The 27,188-nt window shown below is 52.4% G+C and overlaps 1 protein-coding gene across 7 annotated transcripts in view; it reads left to right on the top strand.

Moving 5' to 3' along the window:
* The window catches only part of UBE3B (ubiquitin protein ligase E3B), a 46,950-nt gene extending 21,396 nt beyond the window's left edge, over positions 1-25,554 (top strand). For 5 of the 7 annotated variants that reach the window (XM_055404357.2, XM_055404358.2, XM_055404360.2 and 2 more), the window contains 14 exons: positions 1,557-1,728; positions 3,288-3,406; positions 4,198-4,312; positions 5,093-5,192; positions 7,075-7,194; positions 11,375-11,551; positions 11,660-11,770; positions 13,587-13,724; positions 14,078-14,143; positions 17,294-17,352; positions 20,140-20,322; positions 20,798-20,909; positions 22,480-22,572; positions 23,427-25,554. In XM_055404357.2, the coding sequence (XP_055260332.1) occupies positions 1,557-1,728; positions 3,288-3,406; positions 4,198-4,312; positions 5,093-5,192; positions 7,075-7,194; positions 11,375-11,551; positions 11,660-11,770; positions 13,587-13,724; positions 14,078-14,143; positions 17,294-17,352; positions 20,140-20,322; positions 20,798-20,909; positions 22,480-22,572; positions 23,427-23,618 (1,757 nt within the window). In that variant the 3' untranslated portion in view covers positions 23,619-25,554. Of the gene's footprint in view, positions 1-1,556; positions 1,729-3,287; positions 3,407-4,197; positions 4,313-5,092; positions 5,193-7,074; positions 7,195-11,374; positions 11,552-11,659; positions 11,771-13,586; positions 13,725-14,077; positions 14,144-17,293; positions 17,353-20,139; positions 20,323-20,797; positions 20,910-20,983; positions 21,126-22,479; positions 22,573-23,426 lie in introns of those variants that run through there. The other 2 variants (XR_008683018.2, XM_055404363.2) reach the window with 2 other exon arrangements.
* The last annotated feature ends 1,634 nt before the right edge of the window (positions 25,555-27,188 follow it).

The following is a 27,188-nucleotide window of genomic DNA, read 5'->3' as shown; positions in this document are numbered from 1 at the left end:
TAATGTTGAGCAACTTTACATGTGCCTGTTTGTACGTCTTTTCTGGAAAAATGTACTCAGATCCTCTGACCGCTTTTTAAGCAGATTGCTTGGGGGTTTTTTTTGGTGTGTTTCATGAGTTTGTCATATAATTTGGATATTAACCCCTGATCAGGCATATGATTGCAAGTATTTTCTTCCACCCCATAGACTGCCTTTTCATTTTGTGGACGATCCTTTTGCTGCAGAAGCTTTTTAGTTTGCTGTAGTCCCATCTGCTAATTTTTATTTTCATTGGCTTTGTTTTTTCCGAGAACCTTGTCAAGCAACTTACATGATTTCTTCTAGAAGTTTCATGGTTTCAGATCTTATATTCAATTCTTTAATCCATTTTGAGTTTATTTTTGTGTACGGTGTAAGATAGTAGTCTAGTTTCATTCTTTGGCCTACGGTGGATTTTTGTATAATGCTTCAGAGTATCTCTGCAATGGTGGTTCACTGCTTTCCCATTTCTGAGAGATAGAGTAATAGAAGTGGATGAGAGAAAGCTCTGCTCAGTGTGGATAAGCCTACAAGATACATTAAAACAGGGATCAGCACGCTATGGCCCATGGGCCAGATCAGCTCACCACTTGCTTTTGTGAGTAGTTTTGTTGGAACACAGCTCCATCCGTTTGTTTACCTCTTGTCTGTGGCTGCTTCTGTGCTGCGATAGTAGCATTGAGTAGTTTTGACAGAGACTGGTCCAGACTAAAAATCTAAAAATACTCTCTGGCCTTTTTCACAAAAAAATTGCTAATCCATGAAATAAAACATAAACACTGAGGGGACTTCCCTGGTGTTCCAGTGGTTAAGACTTCACCTTCCAGTGCGGGGAGTACGGGTTCAGTCCTGGTCGGGCAGCTGAGATCCCAAGTGCCTCATAGCCAAAAAACCAAAACATAAAATGGAAGCTGTGTTGTAATAAATTCAATACTTTTCAAATGGTCCACATCAAAAAATCTTAAGAAAAACATAAACTTTGAGTCAGGTAGATCTGGGTCTGTTCTTGGGTCTGACACTTGCAGGCTGTGTGATTTGGGGCCAGTTACTCAATCTCTCTGGACGACAGAGAATGAGATGGTTGGATGGCATCACCGACTTGATGGACATGAGTTTGAGTGAACTCCGGGAGTTGGTGATGGACAGGGAGGCCTGGCGTGCTGAGATTCATGGGGTCACGGAGAGTCGGACACGACTGAGCGGCTGAACTGACTGACTGACTCAGTCTCTCTGGGCTTCAGTTTCCTGCCTTATAAAATGGCGATATCGTGGGGTTTCACAAGGTGAAAGGAAGACGTGCCTGAGTGTTCAGAATGGTATCTTATACACAGTAACTAAGCACCCATCGACTCTTAGCTGCTCTTACCATTGTTCTCATGGTCAGCATTGTTCTCATGACGCTTTTCTCTGTAATGGCGTTTTCTTTCTGTCACACGCATTGATAAGTATAAGCGTTTTGCTTTCCTGCAGGGGAGGAGAAATAAGGGACCAGGTGGAGCCCCACCTGAAGCTTCGGTTTCTGTCTCCTTTTTCAGGTCTCACTTACCTTGATGACCTGCTGCCCAAACTGTGGGCATTTATCTGTGAGCTGGGGCCCCATGGAGGGCTGAAGCTCTTCTTGGAGTGCCTCAACAATGACACGGAGGAGTCTAAGCAGCTTCTGGCCATGCTGATGCTGTTCTGTGACTGTTCCCGGCACCTCATCACGTAGGTTGACCGCTGTGGGGCTGAGTTCCTTTCCCCGAATGTGGAGTGGAGAGACCCAGTTACAGTGTCAGCAGGGGAAGCATTGCTGACGGGATTACCTCGAGCACTCGGACCCATCGTTAGAAGGAGCAGACAAGACGTTTAACAAAGTGGGGGGCTTGTAGTAGACAGTCAGCAATTGTTAGTTGCCATCCTCTCCAGGAGAGCCAGGCCACTACCGCTCGATGTGAGCTGTGGGGTCCCCAGGAGCTGGGTTCAGGTCACACCTCAGCTATTTACTCACTGGGCTAAGTAGTTATCCGGAAAAATTCCAGAGCCAGCGTGCAGAAGGTGGCCCAGCCACTGGCTGAGACACCCTGGGCCAGAGAGGAAGGGCCTCCACCTCTCTGGGCCTCAGTTTCCTGAGCTCTAGTTGGGAATTCGTAGCACCTCTTGGCCATGTGGCAAGGCAGGGGAGATCAGTATTCAGCATAGTCCCGGCACAGAAAGCGGTCAGGATGTGCTGGCGGTTCTTCTTATCAAGCCGACCCTGGGCAAGTTGCTCAACCTCTCTGAGCCTCAGGTTCCTCAATAGTAGAATGGAACACAGTATTACCGATCTGATAGGGAGCGAATGAGACAAGGAATGTCGAGGAGTTAGTACAGTGCCTGGCACGGCAGGAAACTAACAAATGTGAGCCCCCTGCACTTCCTTTTTCTTTAAGCGTACGTGTCTACTTGAGTATTTGGTATTTTTTTTAATTTCACTTTTTCCACACAAGGTTGGTAAAGAATCGTAAGATGGAATGGACCTCGGGCAATTGCACACAGGCCTAGGAGGCGTTGTCAGATGGGCATTAGGGACACGTGGGTAGTGGATTGGGTAAGAGTCATGTAGGGAGGGCTCAGAGAGTAGTTAGAGGTGAGAGCAGGGGTCTGCAGCTGCCGGTGAGACACCCTTAATTGCCAGGTCAGGGGTGACCCAGGAGTGAGCCAAGCTGTAAAGTGAGAATAGAGCAAGTCGTAAGACATTTTCAGCTAGAACTGCATCGTATGGTTCATCTATTTGTAGGTTCTTTCAGACGTTTATGCCTTCACCCTCAAATACTCACCAGGTACCTACTGAGGGCCCCTAGTGTCTGTCACAGATGCAGAGTAAAAGTCTACTACTTCTTTTGGTAGACGAAGACTCTTAGTCAGGCCTCCTTGGCAATTCAATCGTGATCAAGTGTCGCAGTCAGGTCCTTAGGAATAAGAAAAGTATAGAGTAGAGCGTGTTGTATCTTTCCTTTCTCAGTTGTATCTTTTAAGCTTTTTACTACAGACAATTTCAAATCAATCGAAAGTGGAAAGAATAGTACTAACCTTCATGTACCATATCTGTCACCAACTTCAATAGTTACCAGCTCATGACCACTCTTGCTTCATCTCTACCCCCAACCCACTCTTCCACAGATCATCTTATCTGTAAATTTTATCGACAGGTTAGAGCTTATTTCTTAACATTGTTTTGTCCAATGCAAGGTATAGATCTCTCATTTTTCAGTGGGGAACTGTGAGTAACTTTCTGTCTGATTTAGGATCCTCGATGACATTGAAGTTTATGAAGAACAAATTTCATTCAAACTAGAAGAGCTTGTCACCATCTCCTCTTTTCTGAACTCCTTTGTGTTTAAGATGATCTGGGATGGAATCGTAGGTAAGGTAAAGATGTCAGCCCTCTTTTACCCAGGGAGTCTAGAACGTCAATTGATTCTTAGCCTTGTTCATCAGAGTCAATTAAAAAAATACACCTCCATTCATGTAATTAGAAGTTTTATTTCTCCATTCTCTGTGATCCCTTAACATGTAGTGTGGTTAGTCTGCCAGGAAGCCTTCAGGATTTACATGTGTTTGTAGGATTGTTGTTGTTGTTTAGTCACTTAAGTTGTGTCCAACTCTTTATGACCCCCATAGACTGTAGCCTGCCAGGCTCCTCTGTCCCAGACAAGAACACTGGCATGGGTAGCCATTCTCTTCTCTAAAGGATCTTCCCAACCCAGGGATTGAACCCTTGTCTGCTGTATTGTAGACAGATTCTTTACCACTGCACCACCATTATTCATGATTAATTTTGCCCTAGATCTCTTTTTGATTCTTTGAGTTGATCTCCATGAAGATAAAACATGCGCCTGCTCACACTTAAATTAGAGTGTACCTCCTGAGACATTTGCATTCGTTCAGCACTGAACTCCTTTGATTAAAAGGTCTTTTAGATGACATCCAAGTGGGAAACAGCACGCGTGATTGTGTCTGAGCGATTCCCGGGTCCCACAGTTCCTTAGAATGTACCCATGGAGCCTCTTAATCCTCTTGGTTCCATGTCACGTTCAGCTTGAGGGAGATGAAGTCCTTGCCGGGACTCAAGGATGACAGGAGGTGACACAGCTGTCCTCTCACCCCGCCAGTCCTGAGCAGCTCCCAGACCGTGACTCTCCCCATTATTCACAGAGAACGCCAAGGGCGAGACCTTGGAGTTGTTCCAGTCCGTGCACGGGTGGCTGATGGTGCTCTACGAGCGGGACTGCCGGCGGCGCTTCGCCCCCGAGGACCACTGGCTGCGAAAGTGAGCTCTGGGTTGTGGGGGAGGCGGGTTACGGAGGCCGGGGTCTCTCCACTGCACTGGTCACCTGAGCGCTCAGCACATCGTGCTTTGGGGCCAAGAGAACTTGGTCCTTCATCTTCACCCCGTCCTTTCATCTGCACGTGTCCCTGTAAAGCACCTGTCAGGACAGGCCACCGCCCAGTCGCTTCTGTTAGGACCCAGTTACACTCAGCATGATGAGAGCTCATTCATGGCCACAGAGCCAGATCACGTTTAGCAGATACTTCACGTGCAAACTGGAAAGAAACAGGTTCTTTTCAGCCGAACTGAGCAACAGGTTATGATCATTATAGGGTGTTTTTTTTCTGGAAGGATTAGTGGGGAAAAAACCCACAGCCGGGTTTGTTAGGGAGTGGGGTGGGGGAAATCCTCTTGCAACAACTAAAGGTAAGATCATGTCTGCCTTTTTTTTTTTTTTTAAATCAAGCAGATCAGCTCTCATGTAATTCTACAAGTTGTGCCACTAGAGTAGTGACTGGTAGACTTTTCTGTAAAGGGCCACACAGTAGGTATTTTAGGCTTTGCATGCCAGTGTCTGTTGCCCCTACTGAACGCTGCCGTCGTAGTGCAGAAGCAGCCAGAGAGAGTACATGAAGCCTGGGCGTGACCGTGTTCAGTGAAAGCTTGATTTATAAAAAGTGGGCAGCAGGCTGGATCTGGCCTATCGGCTGTAGCTGGCCAACCCTGTCTGGAGGATGGTATTCACGCTTTTCATCCCAAACCCGTGTCTTTGCTCTGCAGGGATCTCAAGCCCAGCGTACTCTTCCAGGAACTTGACAAGGACAGAAAGCGGGCCCAGCTGATCCTGCAGTATATCCCACACGTCATTCCTCACAAAAATGTGAGTTGCACTTAGAGCCGAGCTCCTCCCACCACTGTGGGTCCTGACTGTCCATTTTCATCCCAGCAATGATCAGACGTGAATAAAAGCAATTGTTCCATCAACACGGGTGCCGATGGGCGTTCACTGTGTGCCAGGCACCATGCCAAGTGCTGGGGGGTGCAGTGTGAACTGGCCGTTAAGGTCTTGTGGGGTGGACGCTGCAGGAGCCCAGGGTGGGGGTTCCACGGGCAGAAGTGGGCAGTGTTCATAGGCCCAGGGCAAGGGAGACTTCGGTGCCAGTGGAGGGCCAGGTGGAGTCCAGAGCTGGAGCCAAGGAGGTCTATTGGAGCTGGAGCAGGAAGAGCCTGGGGAACCAAGAGCAGCAGCTTGGATTTTGTCAACAGCCATTGGAGAGTTTTTAGCTCTGTAGGCACCTGGTCAAAGTTCTGCTTAGGAAGCTTCCTTCTGGCCGTAGCATGGAGGACTGGCGAGAGGCAGATGTCATGGTAGCCTGGCCTGGACTCAGGCTGGGGCCCTGGGAATAGAAAGACAAGGATGTCAGGAGATGTTGAGAGGCCCTGGAGAATGATGACATTCGGGGGAAGGAGTGGAGGAATTCAGAGGATGCTCAGGCTTCTGGCTTGGGTGAGAGGGAGCCATTCCCGGAGGTGGGGTACAGACGAGGGCAGGGCTGGGGGATCGGGGAGCAGGTGACGGGTCTGCGACTCCTTAGTGCCAGCGGACACGGGGGTCTGGAGCTAGAAGAGGACTGGGCTGGAAGTGGACTCAACACCCGGACGACACACACACCTCCTCACTGCATTCATGGACGAGGACAAGGTGGTTGGGGAGCCAGAGGGCACTGAAACCCGGGGGTGGAGAGGCTCACCCCTTCCCAGGAGGTTGTTTTGGCCACTCCTTTTTCTGTCACAACCATGTTTATTTACTTCGGAGAGCTCATAGAATGATCAAGTGAAGTGTGTTAGCCTCCCCTTGTGTCTGGTTATCCATTATTACCACTAGTGTTGTTGTTCTTACTTTTTGTATTTAACAATGCTCTTGACGTTGGGGAGATTTCAGTTTTTAAAAAAAACAGCTATGGTTGGAGCTGTTATTTATATATTCTGCTGACATGATTTGAGTGTGCTATTACAGGGTGGGGTCAAAGGTTTTGCGCTCCCAAGGGAGCCTATCAGAATCTTGAGAATGCAAGAGGCTTCTTTTTATTTATTTTTAATTCTTTTAACTTTTTATTTTCTGTTGGAATATAGCTGACTAACCACATTGTGAGAGTTTCAGGTGGACAGCAAAGGGACTTAGACATACCTATCCTTGTATACATTCTCCTGAGAGGGTTCTTTTTTAAATGACGCTTGAGAAATATTACTCTGGGACTGCAGTGTGCTTGAGGACACAGAGAAGGCAGATAGAAAGGTCAGGGGCTTTTATACAGTAGGATCATTGAAAATTTTTTCTGCCAGTGAAAAAAATTCTGTGAAATGTTTTTTAAATTCACGCTATTGATTTCCTCTAAAGCAGGCATGGTTATATAAAGCAGCCTCTGTAACTTGTGCTGCCGTTAGGTTTTTATGGTGAATTATTGACTGAACACGGAGAATGATTTTCGCTCAGACTATTCTTAGCCAGACACTGGCTGCAGCCAGACCACTCCTTTGGGACCCTTTCTCCCTTGGCACAGATTCAGCCATGTTTATAATCCCCAGGAGCGAGTAGAGGAGTGTTTACTCTTCTCAAAAGTCACTTCTCTCCCTTAGTGTGCATCAGAGCGTCCTGTTCTGGGGGCCTCTTCCACGCTTAAATTTCGTTCCTTTTGCACACTGCATTTTCTGGGATTCTCCACTGTTGACCCCGTTTCCGGTCTCACCTTTGCTCTTTTCAGAGAGTTCTCCTGTTCCGAAACATGGTGACCAAGGAGAAGGAGAAATTGGGACTTGTGGAAACCAGCTCAGCCTCCCCTCACGTCACCCACATCACCATCCGCCGGTCCCGGATGCTGGAGGTGAGGAGCTTGTTGCTGAGTGTGCTCAACCGCGGGGTTTCTATTTACAGTGGATGACACCTGAACGGCTCTGATCACTGCTTGACCTGATGACCTTGAAGCCGGGGCCCTGGGAGAAGGAGACACCCATTCGTCCCGCCAGATAGATAGCCTGAGGACTGCTTAATTAGACATGCCCTCAGTGCTGGAGACCCCCGCATAGCGATTCCCTCCCTTTCCCCCAGGAAGTGAGAACAGCCTCACCTCTACAGCAAGGACAGACAGGCTCAGGTCTGTGCTGACTCCATTGTCCCAGCAGGCACTCTGTCCGTACACCCAGCCATGAGTGTGGAAGCTGGAGTGCTGGGTATTAAGTTACTGAGCTGTTCTGGGAAACCCATCCATCACGGGACCGCAAGTTCTTTGTGGACATAAACTTAGGAGGTGCACGTGAAGTGGCCCACCTTCTCCAGACCTAGCGTCCAGGGTTCCTGCCACACGGCAACTTAATGTGACTTAAAAATAGATGCCTGTCCTCAGAAGCCTCTCCTCCCTATGTCAGGAAGTTGTCCTCATATGTTTTGTTGGAACAAGACCCTGGAACGTGATCATCATGAATGCAGGCACCTGCAGTGTCTGCGTCGTGCCTGCCAGCTGCTCCCCCCCGGGTTGTGCAGTGCACAGCCTGCCCATCTGTGCGGCTGCGTGTGTGGTGACTAAGCCCCGTATCCCCGCTCCCAGGAGCAGCTCGGCCTGGTTGGTTTGCCCACGCTTGCTCTTTGGACTTCCATCCCACTCCACTCCGGCCACAGTTACTCGTCAGCACGTTCTGCAGGACAGTAGGACAGTCACGGGATCCCAGGTCAGCACGGTCCCACATTGCCAGCCACCAGCACCAGGCATCCATGGTCGCCCTTCCTCCCCAGTGTTTGCATTCCTGCCTTGGGCCGTTTGCACCTTGTTTGTCCCTCCTAGAGAACTTGTTTGAGTTTTCTGACCACTGGTGACGGACACTGACGTCTGCTGGGGAGAGACAGCATGTGGTAAACAGACGGTTTTGACATTCTCAAAAGTAGGGACAAGAAATGCAAGTCCCCCTGGGGCCCTGCCAGTCACAGGGACAAGTGACGCCGACTGACAGTGTCTCGGTGCAGGGACATTTCATTTGCCTGCTAAACAGATAGAAATATTATCCCCTTCCCCTGTTCTTTCCTGTTTCTCTTGGAGCCCAGCCCTTGGACTGCCCCCATGAGTGACTGGATGAATGACAGCTGACAGCCAGCCTCACTGTTAGGGCACAGGAAAGGGTAAGCAGGTAGAGAACACGTGCCCCTAAAAGAGGCCGCCTGCCTGTTGCCTTGTGGAGATTCGGGCTCCATAATGCTCTGACTTTTTAAGAGAAGACTCAAAATTTAGGGTTTTGAAGCCCACAGATCCTTGTGTTGTGAACTAGTCAGTTTTTGTAAACTGTCTGGAAGGTCAGCAGTCTTCCAGGTAACTTTCTGCCCACTAAACTCAACCAGAGTTTTCAACCTTTGCTTCAGCTCAGGGGAGAGAAAGCCCAGTTGTGTTGTAGGAACTCAGTTCTCCAGCACTTTCTTTTTTGGGCCTGGATGTGCCTCTCCTGTCAGACTCCTCCATCCCGCCGCCCGTCATACGCACTCTGATGTGGCCAGTGCAACAGGGAGTCTGGCTAGTGGAAGCTGGTGTCTCCTGAGAGTGACAGAATCCCCACTGCCCGCCTCAGATGTCCCTGGGAGAGTCACCTGCTTACCCCAGGCCTGCTCTTTTCAGCACACTCCCCAGGGGCATCAAAGAAGGGAGGTCTGTCTGGAATTTTAGGCAAAGTCCATTTTCCTCTTTTAAGCTCCTTTGGGACAAATCATGACATTAAGTTGATCCCTGGTGTTCATAGTGAACTAGGAAGGGGAGAAGGTCATTGACTCAGTTATCTCAGTTCTCAAGACTCAGTGGTTCAGGTCGTTAGAACTCGGGAGCCCAGTGACCTTTGCTTGATTTGGACACAAGAGGGCATCAGCAAGCTGATACTCAACTGCTGATCTCCTGGGCTTTTATTCTGTCCCCTTTTTTATGGTTAGTACTGAAGGTGGGGCTTGTGTAGGAGGTTTCCAGTTAATGGTCTGAAGCCCTGCAGCCTCCCCTCATGGGTGAATGGGGGTCAGGTGCCAGCGTTCCAGAACTAGAAGGAACCGTAGACACACCCTATCCACTTCACCCCATCAGAGGCAAGACTGAGGCCAGAGGAGTTCAGTGACAGCGCTGGGCGTGGAAACCAGTGCTCCTGCCCCCCATCTGCATTCTGCGCATCTCCTCTTTGAGATGCAGAGGAGAAGAGGATGGCCCTGTCCCCTGCCTCACCTCCCCGCTCAGGGCACAGATGGACTCTCGCGAGAGGGCAGTGGGGTGCCATAGGAGGTGTGGCAGAGGAGGCAGCAAATTCCTCTCTGCAGTATTTCAGGATGCTAATGGGGGCTGGTCCATCAAAATTGAGATGTGAGTCCAGCAAACATTGCTGGCGCGCCAGCCGTGAGCTTGCCCACTTGCTCAGGGCTTTCACATGGACCATCTTGCTCCATCTGTGTGACACTGACACGCCTCCTAACTCACTGTCAGTTAGGCAGGCGTCCTTTAGTGCAGGGTGGAGAACCTGCATTTCCTGCAGGGCCTGTTAGGATTCCCTCCCCATCCCCTGCTCAGTGCTAAGATCATCATCTTACGTTTAGGCGGAGTGACTTAAAAGCCCCAGCAGCTGCCTGGTGACTTCCTGTTTTTCTCTTCTTTTCATCCAACTTAATGGTTTTCACATTTCACAGGCAGTAAAAGTCCTTTTCAGGACCGTGCACTCAAAATCGAGTTCTTGTTCCTTCAGGGGACTTCAGAGGTAATTTTTCTTCCTTGCTCACTCACTTTGGAGCTGCCCTGAGTAAGATGGGGGGCCCTCGTGACCCGGTCCTTTGGGTCAGTACGTGAGCACAGGGGAAACGTAGTCAGCAGGAAGGGCTCCTCAGAGCAGGTCTGGCCATACCAGCCTGTGTGCTCGGTGACAAGGAAGCAGGGGGGCCGGCGAGCGGGCGAGCAGGCGCCGTGGAGAGGGCCTGTCTGGCGCCAGCAGAGCGTCCAAGAGCACAGCACAGTCACCTTGTGACTGAGGGTGAGGAATGTGTTGGGAGGGGTGGGTGCACAAGAGGACGGACATGGCAACTGATTGGTAACCTGTTCTGGGACAGTATCTGAAGACACATGTTTGTCCCTGGTTAAGCTGTGGGGCTCCTCTCGCCAGGCCAAAGGACTTCCCCCTGGGCCCTGTCCTGTCCCAAGCACTGCTTTTTATAGTCACCGCTCTGAAATGAAAGCCTAAGCAACTTGCCTGTCAGTGCCCACATGCCGGGAGTCTATTCGATGACAGGGTCAGGCACCAGGAAGACCTCAGCAGATCAGAACCAAGAGAGAACCTGAGCGTGGTGATTTATCAGCAGGAGGACACTGATGTCACATCCTAGGTTCTGAGCAGGGATAACGTGCCTGATGGCTCCGTCTCAGGGGCGTGGGCTCCAAGCCGGAGGTCCTGAGGCTTCTCCTTCCGCTGCCCCTGCCCTCCAGGCCCAGCATCACCCCTGCATCCATCTCCCCACTTCCCACCAGCCCTCGGCTTTGCTTCCAAATGAAAATCTTCCTAAGACAGAAAGCCAGCCATGTCACTCTCTGCCTAAACCCTTCTGTGGCTCCCCAGTGCCCTCAGGTTCTAACCTAAAATTCTCAGGAGGACTCACAGCCTCTCCTCATCTGGGCAGAGGTACCAGGAGTTGAGTGGTGAGGGACTTCTTTTATTCATCTCCCAGAATTCGTCTTGTCTTCGTCTGTCCCATCCTGATGACCGAGAACTTGTCGTCACACACCTGGTCTAATTTGTCCATCTCACTGCTAGGCACCCTCCCAAGGGCAGTCTCCCCTTGCCCAAGAGTGGTAAAGCCACATCCCCCAAAGTGAATTCCTCTTCTGCCAGGCTCTCAACTAGAAGCAGGTGAAAACCGCTGGCTCTCCTCACATCCCCGTGCGTCCTGACACATTTAGTAATGACGCCGGGAAGGCTGCACTCGGGGGAGAGGGACCTTTGAGGAGCGAGCCCTGAATTATGCAGGGGGCCTTGGGTTCCTAATGGACTATAATTCTGCTCTTGCAGGACGGCTACGAGCAGCTCCGGCAGCTCTCGCAGCATGCCATGAAGGGCGTCATCCGCGTCAAGTTTGTCAACGACCTCGGGGTGGACGAGGCCGGGATTGATCAAGACGGTGTTTTTAAGGAGTTCTTGGAAGAGATCATCAAGAGAGTGTTCGACCCAGCACTCAATCTGTTCAAGGTATTTAAAGGGCGCAAGCACGCAGCGGACAGCAGCCAGATTCTAGGTGACAGATGAAAAGTGGAGGCATTTCACCTCCCTGCCCCTCCCCGTCCTTCTGCCTTGCAGACGACCAGTGGGGACGAGAGACTCTATCCTTCGCCCACGTCCTACATCCATGAGAATTACCTGCAGCTCTTTGAGTTTGTGGGCAAGATGCTGGGGAAGGCGGTGTACGAGGTAAACATCTTAAGGACCATTGAGCTGAAATGGAAAATAAAATGTTGTAAGTACGAAGGGCTTCGTATACGTGGAGGTGACCAGGCACACGTAATGACAATTACCTGTCATGAAGGCCAAGTCAAGGACAGGGACTAACACCAGCTGTGTTCTTAGCAGTGAGGTGGTGGATAAGAGAGCTGGTTACTGGGTCACTCTAGGTAGTAAATGAACTGCCACAGGTGAACACCTCCCCTGGTATTGGCAGGTCAGGGCTACCAGCGTCACTCTTACTAGGAGGGAGGGTGTCTGAGCTTCCGCTCCTCGATGTCATGGATTTGGGGTGGTGTGGACTTCCCAGGCACCCTGGGAGTCCACCTGGCTCCTGGTCCCCCTCCCCTGAGAACTCCCCCCTCCCAGCCATCGGAACTGTCTCCAGGTGGCGCTGGGTCCCCAGCCCTTCAGGTCCTGTTCCCCAGGAAGGAAGTAAAGCCACCGCTCCAGCCCATCACCGCCTGTCCTCATGGCCTTGGCAGTGGACTCCAGAGGGGCGGGGAACCGTTCCCTCCTCACCCCAGGGGCCGCCCCTGAGCCGCACTCACATCCCACCTCTCAAACAGGCCGGGTAGGCCAGGACACCCTCCAGAGGCACAGCCCGCTGCAGGCCCGGCTGAGAAAGGAGGCCATGTGGACCAAAAGTGCTTTGAGTCTCGAATAATCCATCATTCCCCCTGTGTAAACGGCCCCATCCACGGCCTCAGTCCCTGCTACAATGATGTCAGGGGCCCCATCTGAGTCCAAGTCCCCTGCAGTCCTCCCCCTGCCTGGACTGGTTAGGTGGCCTTCTCTGTGCTTCCGTTTCCATGTCTGCAAAATGGTAACACTTCTCAGTTGATCCCCCTTTTTTACAAAACACGCAAGCAAAATCCCAAGGCCTTGTCGTTTGCCGTGTTTTTTTTTCTTCGAATGTGTAGCTGTGACGAGACCCAGAAGCATCTGGGCCAGCTGAAGGCATGACTTCCTGGCTTTGTAAATGTCCTCCCCTACTTCTGGGCCGAGTCTCTGCCTCTTCCCTCTCCAGCAGCAAGGACACCCCGGGCCCAGTGAGGAGCGGCCTGTGTTCACTCACTTCCCCCTCGTGATCCTCAGGAAAGGGTGTCATGGATTCTGCCTACCTCTCCCATCTCCGTCTCCCCGGTCCAGAACACTCCCAGTGTTCTGCGAGGGTGTCCTGGCGTGTCCCCGCCTCCCAGCCATTCCCCACAGAAGTACAGATCCACACATCCCTGCCAGGAGCCCTCCCGAGCTCTCAGGAGAGAATCCAGGCTCCAGGAGACTCGTGAGCACTTCCCAGTCGGGCCCTGCTGCCTCCCTGGCCTCCCTGCTCACTCCCTCCCTCACACACCCTCCTGTGGCCAGACCTGCATCCCAGCCCTGGAGCACACCTGCGGGCCTTGTACTCAGGGCCTCATGCTCAGCTACCCTTCCTCCTGGAAGCGTTCCCCCACCCTGCTCGGTTGACCCTTGAAGCTGAGGCTCTGCTGGCGTGCATTTACAGATGAACAAGCTGGTGCCCTGTGGCCTGGCAGCTGGGGTTTGATGCCTGAGCTGTGTGGCTGCAGAGCTGAGGCCCTCAACCAATGTGCCATGAGGTCCCCAGGAGGCACTTAAACTAGCACTTACAACTAGATGGCATCGTCGTCCAGAGTGAACATCTTGCCAGTGTTTAGAGGTGTCACTGGGGCCCTCGGACCCCCTCTGCAGCCCAAGCTGCCCCGATGAGATCATAAGATGGGGTCCGGGCAGCAGGTGGCAGCTCGCGCCTCCTCTCTGGCAGGGAATTGTGGTCGACGTGCCCTTCGCGTCCTTCTTCCTGAGCCAGCTGCTCGGGCACCACCACAGCGTCTTCTATAGCTCTGTGGATGAGCTGCCCTCTCTGGACTCGGAGTTCTACAAAAACCTCACATCTATCAAGGTCAGTGTGGAAGGCAGGATGGCCTGGCTGAATGCCCTTAGGGACTCAGGGAAGGGACGCCCACTGGCAGGCTACAACTCTGCCGGGCTGTCTTGGGAGGGGCGGGATCGCCTGCCATGGGGAAGTGGCCCACTCCCTAATCGCGGCAGACCCTTGTGTCCTGAGCACTTCCTCCCGAGACTGATGCTCACAGCCTCCTTCCTACAGGGATGAGGGGCCCCTTCCTCTGCTTCAAGTCTCATGGAAGCCACAGTGGTAGCCGTCCAAGCAGACATCGTCAGGGGGGAGTGTTAAAGCCATCAGGGTTGTAGGAGTCGCCAGCCCCTACATTGTCCCTTTCTCTGTTGCTTTAGCGGTACGATGGGGACATCGCTGACTTGGGCCTGACGCTGTCATATGATGAGGATGTCATGGGTCAGGTACGTGGGCTTCTCTGGCCGGGCTTTCTGCCCACTTTGGCACCCTGAGACCTTCCCTCAGTTCAGTTCAGTTGCTCAGTCATGTCTGACTCTTTGCGACCCCACAGACTGCAGCACACCTGGCTTCCCTGATCATCACCAACTCCCGGAGCTTACTCAAACTCACATCCATTGAGTCAGTGATGGCATCTAACCATCTCATCCTCTGTCATCCCCTTCTCCTCCTTCCTTCAATCTATCCCAGCATCATTCGCATCAGGTGGCCAAAGTATTGGAGTTTCAGTTTCAGCATCAGTCCTTCCAGTGAATATGCAGGACTGATTTCCTTTAGGTTTGACTGTTTGGATTTCCTTTCTGTCCAAGGGACTCTCAAGAGTCTTCTCCAGCACCTCAGTTCAAAAACATCAATTCTTCAGTCCTCAGCTTTCTATAACGAAAGTCCAACTCTCACATCCATACATGACTACTGGAAAAACCATAGTTTTTGACTAGGTAGACCTTTGTTGGCAAAGTAATGTCTCTGCTTTTTAACATGCTGTCTAGGTTGGTCATAGCTTTTCTTCCTAGGAGCAAGCAGCTTTGAGTTTCGGGGCTACATCATCATCTGCAGTGATTTTGGAGCCCAAGAAAATAATGTTTCTCACTGTTTCCCCATCTATTTGCCATGAAGTGATGGGACCGGATGCCATGATCTTAGTTTTCTGAATGTTGAGTTTTAAGCCAGCTTTTTCACTCTCCTCTTTAACTTTCATCAAGAGGCTCTTTAGTTCCTCTTCACTTTCTGCCATAAGGGTGGTTGGTGTCATCTGCTTATCTGAGGTTATTGGTATTTCTCCTGGCAATCTTGATTCCAGCTTTTGCTTCCTCCAGCCTGGCATTTTGCATGATATACTCTGCATATAAGTTAAATAAGCAGGGTGACAATATACAGCCGTGACGTACCCCTTTCCCGATTTGGAACCAGTCTGTTGTTCCATGTCCGGTTCTAACTTTTGCTTCTTGACCTGCATACAGGTTTCTTAGGAGGCAGGTCAGGTGGTCCCATCTCTTTCAGAATTTTCCACAGTTTATTGTGATCCACACAGTCAAAGGCTTTGGCATAGTCAATAAAGCAGAAGTAGATGTTTTTCTGGAACTCTCTTGTTTTTTCGATGATCCAGGGGATGTTGGCAATTTGACCTCTGGTTCCTCTGCCTTTTCTAAAACCAGCTTGAACATCTGAAAGTTTGCGGTTCACGTATTGCTGAAGCCTGGCTTGGAGAATTTTGAGCATTACCTTGCTAGCATATGAGATAAGTGTAATTGTGCAGTAGTTTGAACATTCTTTGGCATTGCCTTTCTGTGGGATTGGAATGAAAACTGACCTTTTCCAGTCCTGTGGCCACTGCTGAGTTTTCCAAATTTGCTGGCATATTGAGTGCAGCACTTTCACAGCATCATCTTTCAGGATTTGAAATAGCTCAACTGGAATTCCATCACCTCCACTAGCTTTGTTCGTAGTGATGCTCTCTAAGGCCCACTTGACTTCACATTCCAAGATGTCTGGCTCTAGGTGAGTGATCACACCATCGTGATTATCTGGGTCGTGAAGATCTTTTGTGTACAGTTCTTCTGTGTATCCCTGCCACCTCTTCTTAATATCTTCTGCTTCCACACCATTTCTGTCTTTATTGTGCCCATCTTTGCATGAAATGTTCCCTTGGGATCTCTAACTTTCTTGAAGAGATCTCTATAGTCTTTCCCATTCTATTATTTTCCTCTATTTCTTTGCATTGATCCCTGAGGAAGGCTTTCTTATCTCTGCTTGCTATTCTTTGGAACTCTGCGTTCAAATGGGTACATCTTTCTTTTTCTCCTTTGCCTTTATCTTTTCTTTTCTCAGCTCTTTATAAGGCCTCCTCAGACAGCCATTTTGCTTTTCTGCATTTCTTTTTCTTGAGGATGGTCTTGATTCCTGTCTCCTGTACAGTGTCACAAAACTCCGTCTATAGTTCATCAGGCACTCTGTCTTTCAGATCTAGTCCCTTCAATCTATTTCTCACTTCCACTGTATAATCGAAAGGGATTTAATTTAGGTCATACCTGAATGGTCTAGTGGTTTTCCCTACTTTCCCTCAATTTAAGTCTGAATTTGGCAATAAGGAGTTCATGATCTGAGCCACAGTCAGCTCTCGGTCTTGAGACCTGCCTTACTCTTGTATTTTCCCCAGGAGACCCACAGACTGGGGCTCTGTCCATCTGCACGTCCTCCTCTGCCTGCCCAGCCGCTCTCCTGCACTGCCAGGCAGGAGGGCGCTTGCCTCCCCTTGCCATGACCCAGCCTGGACCTGCTGGCCCCCCACAGAGACCCTGCTCTACTTCCAGTGCATTTTGGGGTTATTCTCAAGGGAACAGTGACTCCTGCTTTTCGTTACCTTGGTGAGGATTAGCTGTTCCAAACGGAGGATCTGCACTGGGATGGGGCCGAAGCCACCCAACAGGAGGGACCTCTAACAGCGTCCTGTCCTTGCTTCTCGGCACAGAGAGCAGAGCAGGGAAAGAAGACCCTTGAAGTCATGGTGGCAGAGGGGCTCCCCTAGACTCGTTCTGTCTTGCTTTCCCCCGAAGGGCTCCCGGCCCCTCCAATTGGCTCCCTGGACCCCTGCACGAGCCCCAGTGTGCCCGTGGTCCGAGGGCTGCCCTGGAGCTCGTAGTACGAGGCCAGCTTCCCAGGGCCTTAGCAGGCTCACTGCGTCTCCCTGAGCACACTTTCCTTAGCTCAGCAAGTGCCACTTGTCAAAGGAGTCCTTGCTGGGCCAGTGTCACGTCTTCATCATATTTTCTCATAGCGCCGCTGTTTTCCAGGGCGTGGTCAGCATGCCACCATTTGGTTACCCATCTTCTTGTGCTCTTCACTAACACATTCCCCTCCACGACAGCCCGGAGCCTTAATACACACATGTGAACGAGAAGGAACCTTTCCTATTGATCAGGAAGGGCCTGCTTGTTGATATTTAAGCCCTGACTTTCTGTGGAAATGATTGTTCCCACACGTGATTCATCTTCCTCCCGTGATTATTATGGATGTCAGCATTGTGCCTTTCGTCTTCGGGAAGCTTTATTTCCTCATTGGAAATCTCTTGAGTAATTGCTCCCCTTCCTTTCCTCCAGCTTGTTTGCCATGAACTGGTTCCTGGAGGGAAGACCATTCCTGTTACAAATGAAAATAAGTGAGTATGGCAATTAAATTTTTAAGGTCACCACTTGAAAAGACTTCATTCTGGCTCTCCAGGCTTACTTTGATAATTTATTAAGATAGATTGAACTAGGAAGAGGCCATAAATATCATAATGGAATTTACTGGTTACAGTTCATAGGCCGAAGTCGTATTAAATTCGATTTGCAGAATAAGAATTGACAATTTATTTTTTTGCAGTAGCACTTCTAAGGTCAGAGGCACCCAGGCAGCGGTGTTCCTAGGAATTTAATGACAGCTGTAGATGCAGGCAGATGGGTTCTGAGCCATTTGGGTGTGCAGTCCTGAACCCAGAGGGCATAGAGGCGGAAAGACTCCTCGAAGGAGCAGATCATTTTGGAACGAGGGTGTGAGGTCATGGTATAAAACGCTGTTCTTGAAAAGACAACAGTGATGAACTCAGATGCAGCAGACAGGTCCTCAGTCTTGGGGAGACCCTGAGGCCAGGCAGCCTTGTCCCAGAAAGCAGCCTTTTATAAGTCTATCATCAGTGGTCCCTCAGAGCAAAGCCCCTCTAGACATGTCTGTACCCAGCCCTGTTCTCGCCTAACTGATCGTAGGACCCGGCACAGGGAGTCGGTATTGGCCCTTCTATCAGTCTATCAGTTTCCTATCAGCAGGCTCAGCTGAGCATCTGAACTGCTCATCTGAGCTTCACTGTCTTTGGTGACGGGTGAGAGCTTAGCCCTGTCCGGTGAGGCACGGGGATCAGATGCACGTCACGGCCGCTGTCCCGAGCATCATGTCCCTGTCGGATTGGATGGGTTAGTCCCCACGCTCGGGTAGCTTTTATTTAGACTGTCAGTACAGTAGACCACATTAATCATCACGATTGATTGATTCTCATCGTGCAGTTTTGGCTCTTGGCTTTGGGGCCTTCGTGTGACGACAGCTGAGAAAGATAGGGGACCACAGGGTGGGAGGAAGCTACCCAGGGGTGTCAGAGAGCAGGGTGGGTCCTGAGCTTGCCTACCACTTACTGTCCACCAGCCCTCCAGAGGGCTTCACGCGAGAGCACGCACACAGTATCTTCTGGGATGTCTGGTGCCACAGAGGGCCTTAATAAATGAGAGCCGTGACTCCACCATCGTCAGGTGTATCCCCCCTCAGGAGGGCCCTGTTTTGCCAGGTGTGGCACGGGGGTGATGGTCGGAGCTGTATATCCAGCAGCCAGTGGAGGTGGGTTGATGCAGGCGGAGTGAGGTTCCTGTCCTACCTGGAAACCTACGTGGAAGGTCATTTCACAAACTCTTCCCTGCTCTTAGCGTAAAACCTCAGTCAGTTTTATGAGGGCAAGGGCATTCCGTTCCGCAGGCTCTTTAAAAGGCCTGGCATCACCAGGACCCACTTGTGCGGGGTGAGGCCTGATCTTGCACTTGCTGGGTGTTTACCAGGAAAGTCTCATAGGCTCCCTGCCTCTCTTTTGGTAAAAGGGAAAGCTGGCCATCACCAACTTCAACGAGCCCATGAAGGGAGTAGCAGTGATAGAAGCAGTCATGTTTAAGCATATCACATGCAGGCTTGCCACTGGAAGCTCTGTTTTTAACGTTTAATTGTTTGGGTTGCTGTGAGACTTTTCTTTAATTGTGTTGCCTGGGAACTACTCTCTAGTTGCAGTGTACGAACTTCTGATTGCGATGGCTTCTCTTGTTGCAGAGCACAGGCTTTAGGTGTGCTGGCTTCAGTAGTGGCGGCACACGGGCTCAGTGGTTGTGGCGCAGGGGCTTAGTCGCCACGAGGCATGTGGGATCCTCCTGGATCAGGGATCGAGCCCACGTCTCCTACATTGGCCAGTGGATTCTTTACCACTGAGCCACCAGGGAAGCCCCTGGAAGCTTTTTTAAAACAGGGACATTTCCAAGGTCAGTAACTCAGATCTGTGCATCATGGGGTAAACAGATTGATTTGGACTGTACGGATTTAGAATGTTGAGAGTTGCACTTGGCCTGGGCTCACGTTCTTCTGTCTCTGAGTAAGCGGTTTGCTAAGAAATCGGCTGTGGCCTGAGGCGTAGCATTGTGTTGTGAGCTGCACCTGAGCTTTAAAAGCAGACCTGGAAGGCCAGCCACTTGGAACCCTTGTTGGTGCTCCGACTTCCTCCCTGAGCCTAATCGTCAGCCAGCCGCATGTAATTAAAACTTTCCACAGCCCTGCCTCCTCATGGCCTGGACTCTGTCCAGTCTAGGAAGATTTTGACCAAAGTTTCGTTTCTTTTCTCATTTTATTTACTTGGCTCCACTGGGTCTTAGTTGCGGCACGCGGGATCTTTTGTTGCAGGATATGGTATCCAGTTCCCTGACCAGGGATCAAACCCCGGCCCCCTGCACTAGGAGCTTGGAGTCCCCTAAAGTTGCAGCATGAAACAGTTTTTCTCTGGAGAACTGAATAGTATCTTAAATGGTTTATGTCCAAAAGGATGAAATGAAATAAAAGTCCCTTTGTACTGAGAAGGGCCCTCTCCTTAGCTGGAACACGTCTCACTGTGATTCTTGACGGTGGAGTGGTACCGCCTTGTCTGACCCACTGGCTTTGGGGAGGCGCGCATGAGGTGATGCCCTTGACACTGAGGCTGTCCCAGTGGCCGGCCGTGGGCCGTCCAGGAGAGCTGTCAGACTCGTCACCGTTGTTCTGGTGAAATGCCCTGGCGCTCCTTGTGTTTGTGTAAGAGACGCTTCAGAGCTGACTGGACTCGTCTTCCAGCCCGTCGGCAGCCGCCTGCTCTGCCCCGTTAATTTCCATTGTTTTCCCCTGTTGGTGACAGAATTAGCTACATCCATCTGATGGCCCACTTTCGAATGCACACGCAAATCAAGAACCAGACAGCTGCCCTCATTAGTGGCTTCCGTTCCATCATCAAGCCTGAGTGGATCCGGATGTTCTCGACCCCTGAGCTGCAGCGACTCATCTCTGGGGACAACGCCGAGATCGATCTGGAAGATCTCAAGTAAGGAGCGAGTGAGGGGGGCAAGGGTGAGATTCTTAGCACACTGCTCTTTCACCGGGCTCCTTTTGGAGGGTTCTTAGGGTCCCGCCTCCAGAGGGACTCCCCCTCCCTGATCTCGCCTTCCCTGTGAACTACTTTGGAAGAAGAGCTCAAAACCCTTGTCTCCCTGGAGACTGAGAAGCGGAAGCAGAGTCTGAGGCGGGGGTGGGGGAGCTCTCCGAAGTCCCGGGAGACAGTGATTCAGGCTCTCCTGTCAGCTTCTGCTGGGGAGCACCAGGGCCTGCCATGCAACACTCTGCCCATTGGGCTTTCAGGACCAGGGGTTATTAAGGCATCAACTTCTGACATAAGAGCAGTTGGTCGTCATCTAGGCCGGGCAGAGTTCACTGTGCCGCTTGTCTGAATTCCATGCCTGCCTGTGTCTGCACATGCCAGGCAGCGTGTGTGGCTGAGCCCTTGTCTGCGTTGTTTTCAGGAAGCACACGGTGTACTACGGAGGTTTCCATGGGAGCCACAGGGTCATCATCTGGCTCTGGGATATCCTGGCCTCTGACTTCACGCCTGACGAGAGAGCCATGTTTCTGAAGGTAGTTTATACATTACCTCTGCATTCAGGGGGCAGTCATCCCAGAAGCGAATTTTCAGGAGAATCTTTTTCCAGGGACTTGCCTCATGATCCAGTGGCTAAGACCCTGTCCTCCCAATGCAGAGGGCCCAGGTTCGATCCCTGGTCAGGGAACTGGATCCCACATGCCACAACTAAGATCTGCTGCAGCCAAGTAAATAAAAATTTAAAAAGATTATGCCTATTGAAAAAAAGAATCAGTTTTTCTAACAGGGCCTCTTGTAAGCATCAAACAGTCTGTGCCAACCTATAGCACGGCTCGCCCCCCTCTCCTAGAAAGAGGAAAGCAGGTCTCTCCTAAGCACTCACTCGCGCCCCTCACCACGGGCGAGTTTGTGTCTCTTGGTGGCCTGTCACCATACCTGCAGTCCCTCGTCCTGGGCTTGCTCTTTTCTGTGGCTGCAGACAGCTGAGGAGGGGTTGGGGGGGCGGCCCCAGAACTGTCCTACAGGAGGGGATGTGCCTTCTTTAGATGTAACAATGGCAGAGCCCCACAGCAGCCCCTGCACTCTGATCTTCCTCCCATCCCAGGAGACTGACCGCGCTTCCCTCCCTGGACCAGCCCTGGCTGGCCGCAGGCGGTGGACCCCAGCAGCCCAAACTGGGAGGGACACAGACTCTTCCCGTGTCTGTCTCCACATCCTTCAGATGGGTGGAGTCACACAGTGCCCGAGGCCTGGTTAGATGGGGTCGGGTTCACAGTGGACTCAGCTTGGGGTAGAAGTGCTTCTAAACCAGGTCTGTTGCTACAGTCTTTCTGGTGGAAAACACAGGATATTAGGCCAGTAATATATCTTGTCAATAGTTTTTGTAAAAACGGTTTTTGAAGCACAACACACAAACTTTTTGGACGGTCTCAGGAATCTCACTACCGTTTATAATTGTTTAAATGGGAACCTTTATTTTTAAGACCCAAGCACTCATCTTGCCATGGAGTTTTGATGCCCAGCTCGGTGCTGTCAGTAGCAGGTCCCTGGATCCCCTCGAGAAGGGAAAGTGTTGCGCTAATGTTGAACTAAAGAAAGCAAAGGGATTCTTAGGACTTCCCTGGGCAGGGGTAGCACTTGGATTTCCGGGCTGGTTGATGCCTCTGTCCAGGTAGGACTAGTCGTTTAGGCACATGACTCAGAAACTGCCGTCTGAAAGATCCCAGGAATTCCAGGGCAGCAGCAGGGACACGAGGCTGGCCCCACAGCCCTCACTGGGGGCATCCAATTCCGCCCTCAGCCTCGCTGGCTCCCAAGGCCAGGTATTGGTCAGCCTGCTGAGAGCTGGTCAGGGGCCAAGCTCATGGGGACAGCCCTGCCAACTGCAGGCATCATGCCGGCGTGCCTGAGCTGCCAAGTGGGCAGGCAGGTGCTGAGCGAGGAGCTGTTGGCGGTGTGCTGCGTGTCCCAGAGCTTCCGCCCTCGCTCAGGCCTCGCCCTGCTGCGCTGAGCGGGCCCTGCCCCCCTCTCTGGTGCCGCCCTGTGCTCTCTTCCCCGAGGATGGCGCCGCCCCGCTCTGACCCCCGGCACTGCCTTGTGTTGCAGTTTGTGACCAGCTGCTCCCGGCCCCCGCTCCTGGGGTTCGCCTACCTCAAGCCTCCTTTCTCTATCCGCTGTGTTGAAGTGTCGGATGATCAGGTATACCACCGCTGGGGTAGGGCCAGCCCCTCCTGGGGGTCGTCAGCTGGGGCCCACCGACCAGGCAGGGTGCTCACCGGGTCGTGTCCACAGGGCGGGCCGTTCGGTGCCTCGGTGCCCCAGGCGGTCCCTTTGTCATGACTCCCTAGGGAAAGAATACCTGCGGGCTGTTTCTCGTAGCTGCTCGTGCCACCCTGGTTCCGGGTCTGAACGGCAGCGTGGGAGAGGGGTTGGGATGTGGCCCAGGAATGGGACAAGCTCAGGCCTCAAGTCCAGCTTCTCCACCTGCCGGCTCTGCACTCCTGGGCCAGCGGCTGCCTTCCTCCTCTGCAGAGGGAGAGTGGACGCCCTCGGGGTGACCGCTTTCCATGTGCCGCCGCCTGACCCACAGTGGGTGCTCGGGTGGTGGCCGTTGTTAGACGTTTCTCACCCCCGTGAAAACCCAGGGGTCTCTGAGCGGTCGCTGCTCTCCAAGGCGCCCTGTCTGCACGCTGTACCCTCTGCTTAGGTGACACCAAAATGACTCTCACTGCCTTACTGAAGGAAGGCCGCCCCGAGTTACAGTCCGTGCTGGCAAGATCAGGGAGGAAATGCTAGGCTGTTTCAGAAATGTTTTGATACCAAAACATGTGGACAGTGAGTGCTGCGGTTCTTTGAGAACTGGTTGACTGATAGTGGTTGACCAGAAGGCCCTGTTTCCCAGAGCTGCTTGGTGCAGGCCCCTCTGCGGGGGACCTGAGGAGTCAGGCTAGCTTCCCGGACACCCGTCTCTCCAGTTGTCCTCCTCTGGGGGACCGGCCCGACCCTCTCCCAGGGCACACCCCCCAACCCGAACCTGTGGGCTGTGCTTGTAGGACACAGGGGACACCCTGGGCAGCGTCCTCCGGGGCTTCTTCACCATCCGCAAGCGGGAGCCGGGCGGCCGCCTGCCCACCTCCTCCACCTGCTTCAACCTGCTCAAGCTGCCCAACTACAGCAAGAAGAGCGTCCTGAGGGAGAAGCTACGCTACGCCATCAGCATGAACACGGGCTTCGAGCTCTCCTAGCCCCCACCCTGCCGACTCTAGGCTCCCAGGCAGCCTCGGCCCTTCTCTAGCCATGAGACGCTCCTGTGGCCTCAAGAACTTGGATGCGCATGAGGACGCGACCCAGCGCTCTCCAGGTGACACTAACAGGAAGCGGGTGTTGGAAATAAACCTCCAGATTCAGCCATCATCGGTCCCTCTTTCCTGCTTTCCAGGGGCCTCAGGCCTGGGCCTGTGATGGCAGTCAGGCTTCTCTTTTTGATAGTCTGGTCTTTTTGTGAGTCTTTCTGGTCCTTAACTTCCTGAGTGAGCCGTGCATGAGCAAGTCCCAGGAATCCCCAGGCTCCAGAGTGGTTTTCAGGGCATGGGCCTGAACCCACCAAGCCAACCAGACGGGAGATGCTTCCCTTCCGTTTCTGAAAACTCTCAGGTAAGGCCTCGCCACGCCTCTATGCATCCGGCAGTCTTGACCTCCGACCCTTCCGCAGCGGCCTCTCTGAAGCCAGCCAGATCCGCCGGCTCCCAGGGCAGCAGAGGCTTACGGCCAGGTGCCTCATGAGCCCCCATCAGCGTCAAGGGCTCCCGGGGAGCCCATGGGGCACTGGAGCCTGGCAGTGCTGTTCCCACTGGGAGCCCCGTGTTCTCACGGCGGCAGTCTCTTGCCCACTCTCCTCTCGGGTGCTCCCGAGTCCTCAGCAGCCCGCTCCCATCTTGGGCACTCACGTCGGCATCCTGAGGTTGGGAGAGAAGACCCGTCGGTCCTTAAGAGCAGCTGCTTCCAGCGGGCGCTGGCTGCTTGTTGGCCACCCTTATAGTCCAGTGAGGGACAAACACCAACTGAAGGTCCCTGTCCCGTCTGGCAGTGGCTTCCCTCCGTAGATGGTGGAAGTCCTCAGAAACTTGGGTCTTGTTCCCCGTCCTTCCTCAGCGCCGGGAACCCAGGAGCCCTGACGCTGATGGGGGCTCATGAAGCCGAGGAAGCGTGTGGGCACTCCAGGTTGGTGTTTCACTTCGTTTTCTCCTCCAACCCATTGCACTCATCTGCCGTCACCTTCACCTTTGTCACGAGAACTGTGCTCCAGATCCAGGGAATCAAGGCCGAAGCCATGTTAGTGTCTGAGGACAGCCATGCACCCTCGCCTGCCTCACCACACTCGCTGTGTGTCCCTGCTACCCAGACTGAAGCCAGACAAGAGGTCAGGAGTACCCAGTCCCTCGGCCCTGTGGAGCCATTGGAGGGCGTGCCACATAACTCTCCTCCAAAGGAAAAAAAAAACCCTTCCAGAAAGAACCTTCATGTTGGCGACAAAGCAGGCAGGACCTATCTCCGTGGCCTCTGGCAGGGGGTCTCAGCCCAGTAGCGGCGTCCTGCCCAGGCCCAGGCTGGCCTTGTTAGAGGCCCAGGCTTCTAAAAAACAGAGCGCGTGTTTTCCCTGATGGGACGACGGCAAGGAATCTAAGGACAGACAGGAACTTATTATTGTTATTTAAGATATGTTAGTAACCTCAGATTCTGTGGACTTGCCACTGTCTAAACACTCAGTTCCTTTGAAAATCTCTTCTAAACGTGTGTGTTGTGCTCTGGGCAGATGGGTGCATTTATGCTGGTGCCTGAAGGATTGTCAGCATGCATGAAGAGGTCTGATGTGTGTGCCTGAGGAGTCTGCCCGGGTGGGGTCGCAGAACGTGGTTTCTGTGCACCAACGTCAGCTTTGCTCTTTTGATGAAGAGGGGTAGTTTGTCATTTCATTTACCTTCCGGCTGGCAGTATTGCTCTAAGGAAGCCCCGAATCTGTACTTTTCTAGCTGGTGTTCACAGACACCATGATGGCTCTTGATGGCTCTAAAAAGTTGTTGGGGGGGTGGGGTTGTTTTCATAGATAACTTATGGATTAAAACATGATCAAGGACTTTATTAAATTTGTATTTCAGCACCCAGTGGCTGTGTTCTGTTTTTTTTTTCCCTTGGTCCATGCCTGGTGGCATGTGGGATCTTAGTTCCCCAACCAGGGATTGAACCTGCACCCCCTGCAATGGAAGGTTGAGTCTGAAATCACTGGACCACCAGGGAAGTCCCTTTGTTCTGTTTCTCATGTCAGGAAGGAGCGCTTTTGAACGAGCTCCTGGAGAGCTGGCGATGGGGCATCTGGGGCTTAAAGAGCTCCAAGGCTTGCATGGTGGGAAGCAGACTCAGGACAAGACGGCAGACAGCTGAGGCTCCTGCCTCCCCAGGGTCAGCGCTGGTGGAAGGTTTGCCCTGCAGCAAGTCACCTTTCAGATAAAGTTCAAGTCCCTTAGGTACACTCCATGTCCCCCACCCCCACCCCATCCTTCTCACACACTCTCCAGAGGCATCCCCTCCCTGGATCACACGTCTTACCCAGTAACATAATACGGTGACAGTTGTCTGTTGAAAAGAATCCGGATAATTCGAAAATGCTCAAACTGAGATTTTCCAGCTCCTCTGGGTGTGCTCAGCTTTCCTCCCTTACCGAAGGTTGCAGTTGCAGGACACGCCAGCCCTGTCTCATCCTGTCACACAAGCACAGGTTTACACTCAGCAGAAAACCCATCTCAACCCTGCCCTTCTTTCCAGCTCCTCCCGGGAATTCTTGCTGCCTCCCCTGGCCTGGGAGCATCTGAGCATCAGGAAAGGTCTTAAAAGCCTGACAGCTGGGGCACCCGGCCTCCCGAGAGGAATCCGAGAGTAACTCTGAGAAGGGGCTGCTCTGAGGCCCAGACGGGAACCGTGGTTCTCTCCAGCCTTCAGAGTGTGGAGTCAGAGTTAAGCAGCCTCCTCAAAACGACTGAGCGACTGAACAGAACAGAACAGAACGCTCTTAACAGGTCACAGCTGACCCCCAAGTCTGGCTGAGTGCAGCTGTAACAGGGCGCTGTAGAGACCTCGGGCTTCAGAGCATCTGGATCTGGGTTCGTGTCCAGCTCTGCCTCCCACTAGCTGGGAGGCAAGGGGGCAAGGCCCCTTGCTTCTCTGGGCTTCCATTGAATAAGGAGCAAGGCACCCGACACTGGGAAGGAGAATGAGAAGTGCTTCCTCTCCAGAGCTGTGTTCTGCTGACTAATGTCAGCAGGACCCCCAAGGATCTCCTGCTGGGCTCCAGGCCCGGCCCCAGGGGCACGGCTCCTTCTCTGCCCAAGCCTCAACCGAGCTTTGCGCTTCTGTGTGCACTCAGGCCAGGCAACTCCCCAACCCAGGACTCAGACACATTCCCTTTGCGCTTATCTCAGCCCTTGGGAATTTGAGGGGACTGGGGTGAGTCTGTGGGATTACAGACCTTCCACCAAGAAGCCAAATGGCTGGCATCCACTCGGTGACAGCAGAAGCAGTCCTGCTGAGGACGGGCCCCAGAGGACCCCGCAGAGGAATCAAATCAGAGTGTCATGAACACTCACCTGCACATTGAGTCCCCGGGGAGGTCCTACTTCCGCAGGTCTGGCTGGGGCACCGCACCACAGACCACACTGAGGAGCAAAGGTCAGGGTTCCGTCTTCCATGGCCCAGCCATCAGGCAAAGACCCTGACCTTGGCATCAAAAATGGGCAGAGATCAGCCGAGTGACCCCAGGTAAG

Source organism: Moschus berezovskii, chromosome 19 (assembly GCF_049115385.1).
Source record: "Moschus berezovskii isolate FMDL1 chromosome 19, NW_MosBer_1.0, whole genome shotgun sequence".
Classification (NCBI taxonomy): domain Eukaryota; kingdom Metazoa; phylum Chordata; class Mammalia; order Artiodactyla; family Moschidae; genus Moschus; species Moschus berezovskii.
This window is presented reverse-complemented; position numbering and strand designations above follow the sequence as displayed.